This window comes from Amblyomma maculatum, chromosome 1, assembly GCF_055883805.1.
Source record: "Amblyomma maculatum isolate TAMU_Amacu chromosome 1, ASM5588380v1, whole genome shotgun sequence".
NCBI classification, from domain to species: Eukaryota; Metazoa; Arthropoda; class Arachnida; order Ixodida; family Ixodidae; genus Amblyomma; species Amblyomma maculatum.
The window spans coordinates 499614393-499627721 of record NC_139344.1 but is presented as its reverse complement, the minus strand read 5'-3'; the positions used below and the strand labels follow the sequence as shown (position 1 = coordinate 499627721).

The following is a 13329-nucleotide window of genomic DNA, read 5'->3' as shown; positions in this document are numbered from 1 at the left end:
TACAAGCTTTGCCCTGGGCTGGTGCTAGGCTCTTAGGTGTGAAATGCTTGGGAAAGGGGTCATAGGCCCAAATAGTTGCGCCGTTGTGACAGAAATCCGTTCCGCCATCGGACAACAATAAGTCCGCCTTGCGCGGCAAACGCCCGTTATGTGGCCCTTTTTTATTCTTGAACTATTCATGGCCCATTTTCCCAAGCATTTCACCCCAGAACAGCCGACAACCACGCCGGGGGAAATCTTGTACCCATTGGAAACCGGTGGATACCCGGCGGCACCGGGGATCGAATCCGGTACCTCCCGAATGCGAAGCGGGTGCTCTCTCTACTTTTTTTTTTTTTTTTCATTATGAACTTACACCAACTCGCCCAATTTTCGGCACTACTTAAGTACGTTTTCAAAACGAACAATAGAGTGAAAAAACACAAGGGAAGCGCCACTTCACAAGATTAAACTGTCATGTATTCCCACAATTAAAAGAAACTAAATGAAAACTTACAGAACTTTATTACACACCATATGCCCAGTGCAAACAAAAAATGCAGTCACTGGGCGAAATGTTCAAAATATACACAGTGTCACTGCGCGATAGCAGCAGTTTTTTATCTAATGTACCCGAGAAAAGTCGCAAGAACTGTGGCACATAGGAGCATATAAATAAAAATTGCGGCTAAGAGGAACAAAACTTCTTTTTTTCTTGAGCCTCCTTTTTCATGGTCACGTTAACATGCCTGCAATGCTGCCTCATCCGCATGCTAGCATAACAGTGAAGCAACTGAGCCACTGTTTCTTCCTTGTGCTCATCACATGGAAAAGTAATGGTGTAGGTGTCAAGAACACCATCAATTATGTCCCAGTGCACGGTCTGGGTGTCTGCATATGCTGCAAACAAACGTTCAGTTTGCTTCAGTAAATTATAAAAGTGCATATTTGGAAGCGTAAGGCCTCCTCTGTTCTTTGCATTTGTCAGTGCTGCCTGGGGAGTAATGCTCGTTTCTGAACTGAACGCTGATTTGCATGTCGGACAGTTGGTGATCTTTTTCATTTTTCTGCTTATGAATCCTGCTAAATAAAAGACAATGCAGTCTTCAACTTCAGTTTCTGCTGCCCCTTTCGTTTGCCTGATGATGTCATCACATTCCCAGTCGTCTACGCAGATAAGGCTCTCTAGTTTCTGCTTCACATCATCTACAATGTCGGCTGATGACGCTTTGGCATTGTTTGTGCTTATCAGAGCCCTGAAATCGGATACATCTAGTAGTGGCTTTTCTCCTTCAACTACCCTGCAGTTGCCAAATTTAGGAGGCTTTAGAAGGGTGTAAATAGACAATGTCTGATACAGCTGCAAAAAAAGTAGACATTGAGGGATGGTCATTTTGTCTTCCAGCCAGTCTTATCTCTCCAAAGAAGCGTTCAATTGGATCTTGGTTCAACTTGCTTGTTAAAACATATTTAAAATCCAAATCCTGCAAGAGAACATTGAAAAGGTCTCTTGTGGATTTTAGTGTTACCTGAAGGCCCTCGGATGTACGCTTAGTGAGAAACATGTCTTTTGTTATCAAGCCACACTCAAGTTCCTTTTCCCAGCTATCAAGCCATTGAATGCCGCGGCTGATAACTCCAAGGTCTGAATTCTGCCTTGTAATGCCTTCAGCCGGAAAACGTCGGTTTAGTGCATCGAAAAGATCATTTAAAAATAAAGTTGCTTCGCAGCTGTCACTCAGGCGGCGGGCACCTTGTTCTCTGTAGAATTTAATGCCCGATGCGGCTGAACACTTGCGTTGCCAATTTCACGCGCATTTTTTCACATGTAGTTAGATATATGACTGTGTGTTATTTTTGGACACACTCGTAAGCCTTTGTCCTGGTCTTCCTTACTACAATCTTCCAATCCATTTGCCTTCCTTCTTCAGGTACCTCTGCTGCTTGAGGCGGTTCCTAATACACTTAAATAATTGTGGCACATCCGAAAAGGCCTTTCTTGTAGGGTCACTTGGGTGGGTGAACGAGTTGCAGCATCCGCTTATACCTAGTGTGCTGCACATACTCCTATTCGTCGATGCCCCATCACAAACAAATCCATGAATTTTGGCACCAGCTTCTTCCATAAGCACAAGTGCTTCAAGTAGCAACTGTGCAAGAACGGTGCCTTTTGTTGCACCTTTGGCAGCAAAGACTCCAATTGGTTGGGCATAGCTGTCACCAAAAGGGCAAAACATGAAGACCAGAGCATGGTCAGCAAGCTCGCCTGAGCACGGCCGCTCAATGGAGGCGCACTTGGTGCGGCTTGTCGCGTCGCGCCTCAATGGCTGGGGAAACGCGTATTGGGAGAAGTTACAGTTTTCGCCGTCATTCTCCGCGGGGGCGCCACCACTCCAGGACAAAGCGCCTCCGGCACGCCGGGCACGGACGAGCAGACGACGCGGAAGGAGCGCGCTGGCTGGGTTGGCGCGTGTTATCGTTTTGACTACTCAGCATAACAGCGTTGTTCTGATAGTTCTGCATGCGTTTCATCGGTGCCTGTGTCAACAGGGTCCTAAGCGTATGCAGCACCATGCCAGGCAACTGCTGTGTGCCGCTGTGCACCACGAAAGCAAGAAAAGATTGGTTACCATGAGTTCCCGTTCGATTCACAACGTCGAGCAGCATGGCTGAAAAACATATCTCGGGAGGACTAGGACGGAAAAGGAAGCCGGTGGGAGCCGAGTGACAAGTCACTGGTGTGCTCACTGTACTTCACAGGTGAAGATTAAAGGAAGAACATAAAACTGAAGATCCTGCTTCCTTCAGCTGTCCCCTCTGTGTTCCCAAACTGCCCACATTACAAGTTAAGTTACTCACGCGGGCTCATGTTGGGCCAAACAACTTCGAAAAAAATTATGTGCGCAGGTCAATAGCTTTAAAATAACGGCTTGAGGGGCAAGTTGGTGCATCATCGTATTCAGATATGTGGCGCAAATAAACACAAACACAGGAGAAGATACACAGCACACGCGCTGTGTATCTTCTCCTGTGTTTGTGTTTATTTGCGCCACATATCTGAATACGTCAATAGCTTTATTTTCCCTACTTGATATAGCTACACTTTATTTCCTCCTGGACAACCCCCCGTGTCATTCTGAAGCATGTGTGTTTCAAGATAGCTGCGCCACGATCACTTTTATGACGATGATGTCAAAATGGTATGCCTTGCCCAACATCGCACAAGTAAGCCGTGGGGACACCAAGAGGAGCCGCTCTATTTGTCAGATGACGAGCGACTCTCTTGGTTGGGCTTTGCCATATCGAAGACATTCAGGTCCAAGGAGGCACGTAGAAGCAACAATCATGACAACCAGATCCACAGTGGCGCCAATTAAGTACCTTCTTGATCACAGCAAGAATCTTACAACAATGTATTCTGTGTGCCTTACTAGTGCATTGCATTTAACCGAATCAGCTTCCGATACGCCCTAAAGCAGGCTCTGAAATCGGGTCTATAGTATCGCTTTTTAGCAGCCTAAGGCAATTCAAAGGCGGGAACGACAAAGTTGACACAAGGGCTGCAGTTTTCACCTCGGAGAAAATACTGAAGGTACCACTAGCAAAAAAAATATATCGACTGAGATTATACACACTTTGCCATGCTTTGTGCAGGTTGGCATCTTGCAAGCATCAGTCTGCAAATGCACCTATCAACAATAGGCAGCTATAAAACTTGAAAGTACGTACCTTGCCGTCTGCTGCGAGAGCGTTTTCGAGTCAGCTTGGATTCATTCACGTGTGGTGTGAACCAGCAGCAGTTAGCACCGATCGCATTCTTGGCTGGTTACGTCCATTTGAAGAGAAAGTATGAATAGTTTTACAGAATCTCATGAAACATTTTTATTTATTCTGTTTTCAGTGCCTGCCCGTGTTTTCATTATTTATATATTACCAAAGTTTAAATAACTTCTAGTGCTTACTTTAGAGTGTCAATAATTTTATTTTATTAGTCCCCATCCATTTATTAACTTTGTGCCTTGTGATTCCTGCAAAACCCTGGACTTATCAAAATTCTTGATGATGGACGCCTAATGTATCTGAAAATCACCATGCACCTTTGTTAGCAAGGTGATAAAGTGCCCGCAGGTCATAAGAAGCAGCAAGCTATGCAACATGTTAGTTTCATCCCTTCTTCCCTATTTTGTGCAATTTCCGGAGTTGATTTGCGAGAGAGAAGACCGCAGTCACACTAAGGACCTAACCAAACTAATGCGACCACTGCTGACCAACTGGACAGGCAACATCAATTAGACAGTGAAAAAAATCACGCTTGCACATAAACCTTTTTCGAGAAAAGTTCTTCGCTTGTAAAATAAGCTTGCGTGTCTTCTGTGCATCACGTGGCTTCATAATCAAACGAGAAAAAAATTGTCTCAGCCTGCGGGCGTGTCGTTGAACTGGCTGTCTTGTGTTGTTTCTTTTGCAACAGTTTGCGTTAGCTAGTATGTTTTGGTGATGGTACCCACTTGAATATTATTTCCAGTGAAAACGGAGGAGCAGGCTGAACAATAATGTTGAACGCTACTTCCTGAATTGTAAGTTTCCAGAAAAGTGCACGCTGAATAAATGGCCCCAGACCATGTCCCGATTTCAAGATTGCAATATCTAATACGTTATTACAGTGGTTGAAACGCAACTAAATGGGTGCGCACTCAGCGAAGCACACGACTGCCTCGTTGTAAACGGAAGACCACGAATGACTTGGAAAAGCCTAGTGATGATGACTTGCCGCTATCACCTTATCAATAGCAAACTTGCACATAGCATCACATACTGTGTGAAACGCCGCTCATAATCCTAAAATGAGCAAGCGCCGACCACGCGGACGCCGAAACGAAAGCACAGCCGCTGCGCGCAGCTCTCCGCCCGGACTCGTCCCGGAGCGGTGGCGATGAGAACTAGGCGCAATACGGCTCTTCTGGGCGACGCGACGGGCCGCACCCTCCATTGAGCGGCCGTGGCCTGAGTCTTCCGTCTCTGAAGTTAATCCTACATATGTCATTGTACTTGAATTGACGCGTTTGCTTTTGCGGACTTGCATTTCGTCAAACATTTTTATACCATGTTGTTGAAAACTGTCCTTCTTCGCGAACTTCTTTTTTAGAGCAGCAAAGAACTTGCTGTCAAATCCAGACTTGAAGCCGACCGTCGCCATGTAACGACGTATTGTTCTGACCGACGGCAATGCTACAATTTCATTTTCCATTAGAAATTTGTACCCTGCAGGTGACCAAATATGCAGGAGCAGACAGAGCAGTATCCAGTTGTCAGAATACCTCCGGCCCTTTTTTGAGTGAGCCTTTCCGGCTGCCACACACTCTTTGAAAACGAGCTTCTGAGCCTCGGGAAGGTTTGCCTCCTTAAGCAGACGTTCAATGGTTTCCTCATTGAGATTCTTTAGCTTTCTTTGGCACTTAGCAATTTCTGCTTTCTTTTTCCCGTTGAGAAGCCTTATCTTAGATTTATAACAGGCAATTCTCGCTTTGCGTCTCAACTCTGGATTTTTTTTTTTGATAGACTTGCTAGGAGCCGCCTTACTTGGGCTTTTTTCATTTGCCTGGCATGATGGATACGCAGCACATCTTTCAATCGTTCGCAAGCCCTGCAGGTTGTTCCATCAGTAAGCAGCCACATTCCACATATGCACACTCTGGATGGATGTTATTAAATTTTTCTTTAAAGGTCATGAAAATATTGAAGACCACTTTCTACTGTACCTATAGAATGTTGACACTCTCGATAGTTACATCATTGAAAGAGGAAGGTGCAGTGTTTTGCGGAGCTGGGTGGTTAGAGTGTTTGGCAAAGCCACTTGAGAAAAAATCACAACATCCTCGGCACTGCCCATGTTCAGAAAGCAGTGAAAATGACAGCGCCTCTTCCCAGGGTAGACGTGCCTTGTATTTGCCTTTTGGCTCAGCAGGAATCCTGTTAACGCTGGTGACTTGACAGTCGTCGCCTGCTGGGCAGCCAATCTAGACGACAAAAGGAAGGTTAATATATTAAACAAAGCTAGAATATCGGGATAAACAAGCAATTTGCGGCAACAATCCGAGACCTGACAACTGCACCACTTGCCACACCGATAATGCAGAGCTCATTTCACAATGATGCAGGTAATAGTGAGACAGTATGCCAATAAAAACAACACTGAGTCAACCGCAGAGCCAGTTTACCTGGCATTCTTCTCTCTCAGTGTAATGTGGTGCAGCAAATTCATGTCTTTCAGGTACTCTTCTGGATTCTAATAATCAGACCAAGTAGCGTCTGCAGTGGAGTCCTGAATAAATTTGCATGAGACAAAATTGTGTATACAATGTTTGCAGCTAAAAAAAAATCACTTGGTCGAGCATCACTAGATGATGTATTTGTAGAAGCCAGACATCAGAGTCGCTTAACCTCTGGCTCCAAGGCCAAGTTCTGCAGGCATCGCAGCAGGCAAGGAAGCTTGGAGAGGCTGCATCGCACCGTTGTCGTCGACATTCGGCCGACGTCTCTGAGGTTCCCTCTTCCGAGGTCTCTCTGGCCGCGTGAGGGGACAGTTCGGAAATAAAGTAGGCACACCATCTTTGGAAAGGCCTCTTTTCCATCGAGCGCCGCGTAATATGCCCGGGATATCGCGTCCTCTGCAAAATGCTTAGCACAGACGTGGTCGGTGGGCATTAACGTCCGGTATGCCCTAGGAATTGCACGCCGCCTCCAAACGAACATTGTCGGACGGAGCTTTGAACAACGCTCCGCACAAGTCCCCGAATTACAGTTCGGCACGAAGCACTTTCTTCCCATTGCGCAAAACTCACCATTGTGGGCTACTCTGCTGACGGTAGGCAAACAGACGGTGTTTAAGCAAAATAAAAGAACACGTTTAAAACAGCACGGAAGTGCAGCCGCACACTGAAATATGCAAACCACGTGCCAAGTGCCGCGCCGCCGCGCCACGCCGGGCTAGCGTGGATGGATGGATGGATGGAATATAGGAGCGTCCCCTTTGAAACGGGGTGGTAGCAGTAGCTATCAAGCTCATTTTTCTCCATATATCTAAATTATTGATTTAGAATGGTTAACTAAACCATCATTCTATTTATTAAATTTTGCTCCTACATTGCTAACATTATGTCACATCTCTGCTTTTAAGCCACCAATCTTCCAGCCGTTTTTTGCTAGTTTCCACCACCGGTTTATTCACCCGGCCACTGTTATCTCTAAAGCCCAGAGCTTCAGGAACAGTGATTGCGCCTGCATCAACTTCCGGATGGATACCATTGCATTCGAGTATAATATGGTCAATTGTTTCACTGGAGTTTCCACATACAGCACATGCGTCATCTCCATTGTTAAACTTCTTTTTGTAGCTGCGTGTTCTAAGGCACCCTGATCTAGCTTCAAAAAGTAGGGCACTGCCTCTTGAGTTATCAAAGAAATCTTCCTTCCTGATCTGCATTTTCCACTTTCGGTATAATTCCACACTCTGTTTTTTTTTCCATCGAATTTATCCAATTTTTACCTTCTGTGTTTTTCACCTGTTGCTTAATGCTCTTTATTTCTCCGTCCTTGTTACTAACATACTTACTAGTTAGTTTCCTAGTTCTTTTCCTCCATTGTGAGTCAACGCTTTTTAGGTACAGGTATTTAAATACCTTAGCTGCCCATCTGTTACTGTCCAATTTCCTCAGGCGTTCCTCATATAATATTTTATTCTGAGCTTCCCGTACTTCGAAAGATGCCCAGCCCATATCTCCCTGTACCGCCTCATTTGTAGTTTTGCCGTGGGCACCTAGTGCTAATCGTCCAACGGATCTCTGATTTGTTTCTAATGTCGACTGTACCTCTGATTTTAGGCACAAAACCGCATTTCCGAAAGTAAGTCCGGGCACCATAACTCCTTTCCAAATACCCCTCAATACCTCATACCTATTGTATCCCCACAATGCCTTATGCTTCATTATCCCGGTATTCCTTCGCCCTTTGGCCTTAAGTGATTGCTCATGCTTTCCAATGTATGCCAATCCTTCGTTTACCCATACCCCCAAATATTTATATTCTGCTACTCTAGGTATTTCAAGGCCTTGAATTTTAAGACCTTGATCAGTTGAGCCGTTGAAAATCATCAGACCCGACTTAACTGCGCTGAAACTGAAGCCTAGAGCGTCCCCTTCGTCTCCGCAATACTTAACTAGAGTTTGCAATTCTTCCAGACTCTCAGCTAGCAGCACAATATCGTCTGCATACATCAAACCGGGGAGGCGCTGCTCTACCGCCTTTCCACCTAATCTGTATGACAGGTTAAAACCTAGGTTACTGTCTTGTATCCTCCGTTCCAGGTTTATGATATAAAGCATGAACAGCACCGGTGATAGAGGACAGCCTTGTCTTAATCCTTTGCATACTTTGACATCCTCCGTACTTCTTATCCCTTCCCACGTGGGCCCACGTTTCGCAGCGCCCTCTAAGTTAGCGACCGGTTGCCATGGCCACGCCTGGCCACGCCCCCGAACATTTTCTGACCGCGAGCGGGCCTTGCTTTTGCGCGCGGGGTGAGGAGAGTGTCAACACCTCAGTATATTATTCTTACACCGTGCTCCTGACCTCCCCCCCCCCCCCCTTCAACCTTTCAGCGGCAGTCACAATTCGCTTTCCTCCGAACTTTTTTTATCAGGAGTGGTTGGCTTAATAAAGATGGCACAATACAGCGCTTATTCCGAGTATATACATTATAAATGCATTTAAAACATATCAGTTGAGCAAGCAGCCTAGTGAGGTGTTTTACTGCAATGTTGCCCCAGAAAATAGGAGCATGCAATGCTTTCAATATCATGAGTCGATATAATAGGTTGAAGGATATTCATTCCGTGCACTTTCGCCGAATTTATGAGGGTAAAAAAAATTGGCTGTGGTTTAGCTCTGGTTAAACCTAGTCGAGTAGCGACCACCGGCTACGCTTAAGCTTCGCTCTACGCAGAACTCGAGCAGCATTCATCATCAGATTCATTGTGTAGGGCTCGTGGCGCGCCGCGCATTCGAAGGCCGCGCCACTTCCCAATGCTCCCTGCGCGCGTGCCTGTTTCCCTCTCCCCGCTCGCGCGGGGATAACCGGTCCCGCGCGAGGGGGCTATAAAATAAGGCACGCGCCGCGGTCTCGGGCTCTTCTTGGTTCCTGGCTCGTCGCTCCCGCTTCTCCCCTGGCTCTCTCCACGAGAACGACCCGCAGCCACCCGGACGACGACCCCGGACGGCCTCGACGACCCCCGCGCGTAACGTGAGATAAAGAATGTTTGTTACACGGCCCACTGTGTGTTTTGTCATGCGCATGCCTCGGGCAGTAAAATCGCCCACAACTGGCGCCCAACGTGGGGCTGAATTAGCACCCATGTGGACGATTTTTCTGCCAACGTGGCAGCGCTCGGCAACACGACGGGCCGGTCCTTTGTATGTTAGGCGCGACGCCATTTTGAGTTTAGGGCTATCGTGTGTGCAGATGACGCGGAGTGTACTAGTATAGTAGTGTTTGTACAGTGTTTTAATTTTGTTTTGGGTTATGTGTGTGTTTGTTAGTATCGGGCGGTTTGTGTTTTAATTTTTTTGTGCATATGTTAGTTTTATGAAGTGTTTAGCCTTGTGACTAGCCTCTTGATGCGGGCTAGGTGGTAGTCGTGCGCGTGTAGACTCCCGGCCGGCCTTAGTTGTTGAGTGCAATGCCTCCGAGAAAAGACGTGCCAGATAGGGCCGCCGCTTCGGACGCCAGTGCGTCCGGAAGTGAGGTAAAGGACGCGGTAGAGTCTGTGCAGGTTACCGATGCGGCCGCCTTGATGAGGCAGATGAACGAGGTGTTGTCGGTGTTCGCCCTTCAGCTCGGTTCGGTGGCTAGCGCCAACCAAGCCACAGCTGCGGCGGCAGTCTCGCGTCCGCGGATAAATGTAGAGGTTCCCTCCTTTTCCGGCTACACGGACGTGAAGTCAGTCCACGAGTTCTTGCAAGAGCTCGAGGATTATCGGACGGCACTGGGTTCCCCAGACGACGTGGTGCTAGCGCAGGTAATACCCGTGGCACTTGTTGAGAGCGCGGCGCGGTGGAGACGCTGCCAGCCGGCCTTCCAGTCGATGGCAGACTTCACAGATCGCTTCCGCGCCGAGTTCTTGCCGCCTGATTACGAACGCCGGATGCTTGAGGAGCTAGCGTTGCGCACACAGCACCCAGAGGAGAGCCTCCTCGAGTATGTACGCGCAATGCAGGAGCTCTACAAGAGGGCAGATCCCACGGCAACCGATCTAGAACAGGTCACGCGCGTGATGAGGCAATGCCATCCGCGCTTCAAGCCGTATTTGCGGGGACGTGGTTTTGCAAACCTCGATGCCCTAGCACAGGAAGCGAAGGTAGTACAGGCGGATTTACTCGCTGAATTGCGCTACCAGCCACCCCCCAGGCCAGCCGAATCGCTAGAGCCGCGATGCGCCTGGGCCGGAGGCCAAGACTCCGCGCCGCGCGCCAGAGGCGCAGACGTAATGACGGTAGGGCAGGAAAGGCCAGCGGAAGGCTCCGATATTCCTCGCGCTCTTGACCCGTACGCGTTCGAGCAGCGGCGTCGAGCTGGGCTCGCCAGCGACGTACGCACAGGCGCGGAGAGAGGGGAAAGACGTCCCCAACCGCTTCGTGGAACGCGGCATCCCCCGTCCGCGCGGCAGGTGAACGACCGGCTTTGCTGGAATTGCAACCAGCCGGGCCACGTGGCACGAGAGTGTCAAGCAAGGCGTATGCAGGGAAACGCGGACCGCCGGCGGCCATAATTGGTAACACCAGCCTGTCGCCGTCGGCGGGAGAATTTCGTGGTAGCCACGGCGGAAAATGGGAAATGTACTCCCACGCCGCGTCACCGGGCGCTGAGGCTTTTGTCCCCCTCGCCTGTAGAGCGCAAGGAATGTTGTCGCGCTCGAGCCCTTTTATGCTAGTGCGGTTAGCTGGTCAAAGCTACTCGGCACTCATTGACACGGGCTCAACTCTGTCACTGGTCGGTGATGATGTGTTCGAGGCGTGCCGTAGATGTAACATCCGTGTCAGGCCAGCAGAAACCCCTTTGAGCTTAGCAGCAGGGACGACAAAAGCGGAAGGAGCGGTGCGTCTGGTCCTGCGTTTTGACGGCAGGAAGCGGAGGCATCGCTTCGTCTATCTGCCCGGCTTAACCATACCAGTTATTCTGGGAAGAGATTTTCTTTCGAGCGAAGGCATTGTGCTTGACATGGGGGAGAATGGCTATCGCTACAGCCCCTTCACCCCCCTCATTCCCTTTGTTAGCGCACCCAAGCAGGAATGCGTCGCTGAGCGAGCGAGCGTTCACGCTTTTGTCGCAGAGGGCTCCCCCGTGACACTGAATGGTAGCCCATTAGAAGCAATTATCGCGTCCTTCTCGGGAACCGGTAGTCAGCGCCGAAGGCTCGTAGAAACTTTACTCCCGTTTTCGGATTGTTTCACAGAGAAACCAGGCAGGACCGACTTGCTTCAGCACGAGATCGAAACGGGTGATGCGCGCCCTTTCAGATGTAACCCGCGGCCGTTAAGCGCGCATAAGAGACAACTTCTCGACAGCGCCCTTGACGAGATGATAGATACCGGCGCGGTGAGACCCTCACAAAGTCCCTGGGCGTCCCCAGTGGTTCTAGCGCCAAAGAAAGATGGTTCGGTCAGGCTGTGTGTTGATTATCGAAAGCTCAACTCACTGACGCCTACGGTTGCGTACCCTTTCCAGTCGATCGAGGCTGTGATGTACGCGTTAGGGAACGCAAGGTTCTTCACAGTCCTGGATGCAAGCAGAGGGTACCTGCAGATTGAGGTGGCGGAAGGTGACATTCAGAAAACCGCATTCACCTGTCACCGCGGGCTCGTCGAATTTACTCGACTCCCGTTTGGCTTGTCTAATGCACCGAGCACGTTCATGCGATTGATGGACATCGTGCTGGGTGATGCAAGGTTCAACTACGCGATGGCGTACCTCGACGACGTCGTGATATTCTCACAGTCGTTCGAAGAGCATCTCATTCACTTGAATTCCGTTCTTGAAAGAATGAGACGTGCGGGTATAACGATCAACCCAAATAAAGTGCAGTTGGCATCGAAGAGAGTGAACCTCTTGGGATTTGTGGTTGATGATGGCACTTTGAGACCGAACGATGACAAACTGCAGGCAATTCTGAACTACCCCTGCCCGACGGACGTGAAAAGCTTGCAGAGGTTTTTGGGAATGGTTGCCTTCTACAGACAATTCATCCCTAGTTGTTCAGAGCTCGCTAGGCCGTTGAACCAGCTGTTGCGGAAAGGCTCGAAGTGGGTCTGGGGCAAGGAACAGAACGACGCTTTTGTTGCCTTGGCTCGCGCGATAGCGAACACCGCTAGTTTGCGCCTCCCCGACCTGAACAAGCCGTTTGTCTTGCAGACAGATGCTAGTGATGCCGGTGTAGGAGCTGTTTTGTTGCAGGAACACGAGGGCAAACTGCGCCCTGTCGCGTTCGCTAGCCGCACGCTCACATCGGCGGAGCGGAATTACTCCGTGACCGAAAAGGAATGCCTGGCGATAATGTTCGCATTGTCAAAGTTCGACATGTACCTAGACGGAGCGGTTTTCACCGTGCAGACAGATCACCAGGCACTTTCGTGGTTAAAGAGGCTGAAAAACCCCGCAGGCAGACTCGCGAGATGGGCGCTGACGTTGCAACGTTACGCGTACGCCATTGAGTACCGCCGGGGCAGCATGAATAAGGTGGCCGATGCTTTATCGCGCGCACCGTTGAAGGCAGGCAGATGCGCAGAAGAGGCGCAGACCAGCATTGCTGAAAGCGGCGTCGCCGCCAGTGGAGAGGAGGAGAGGGCGGACGCGAGTGTCGCGCCCTGCGTAGTTAAAGAGAGGAAGGAGGCGGACAGAGTTGCCGCGCGGTGCTGCGAGAGAGAGAAGGCGCAGCAGCTGGTGGCGGCGACTACTCGCCTGCCAAGAAGTGAGGCAGAGAGAAATCTGTCTTGGGGAGTAGCGGTCAGTAGGGAAGAGCTAATTGAGGCCCAGAAAGCAGATGGTCTATGCCAGCGGGTGCTGACAGAGCTTGCGAGTAGTGCAGCTTGCACCGGGAACGCTGAGGGCAAGTACGACGCGTATCTGCTGGGCGAGGATGGCTTACTGCTCCGCTACATCCCCCAACTTGACGAGGAAGAGGCGATTGCATCCCCCTTCCGAGTCGTGGTCCCGAGGAAGTTGCGGAAACGATTCCTCCAGTACTTCCATGACTCAGCGCTGGCAGGCCATGGCAGCGGCAGTAAGACTTACGATAAGTT

The 13329-nt window shown here is 49.5% G+C and overlaps 1 protein-coding gene across 3 annotated transcripts in view; it reads right to left on the bottom strand.

The window, feature by feature from the left end:
* Positions 1 to 5520: 5520 nt before the first annotated feature.
* LOC146210314 (uncharacterized) overlaps positions 5521 to 13329 on the bottom strand; it is a 29594-nt gene continuing 21785 nt past the window's right edge. Inside the window, exon 3 of one of the 3 annotated variants that reach the window (XM_084609320.1) lies at positions 5521 to 5996. In XM_084609320.1, the coding sequence (XP_084465446.1) occupies positions 5739 to 5996 (258 nt within the window). In that variant the 3' untranslated portion in view covers positions 5521 to 5738. The remainder of the gene's footprint in view (positions 5997 to 13329) is intronic. The other 2 variants (XR_014708855.1, XR_014708857.1) reach the window with 2 other exon arrangements.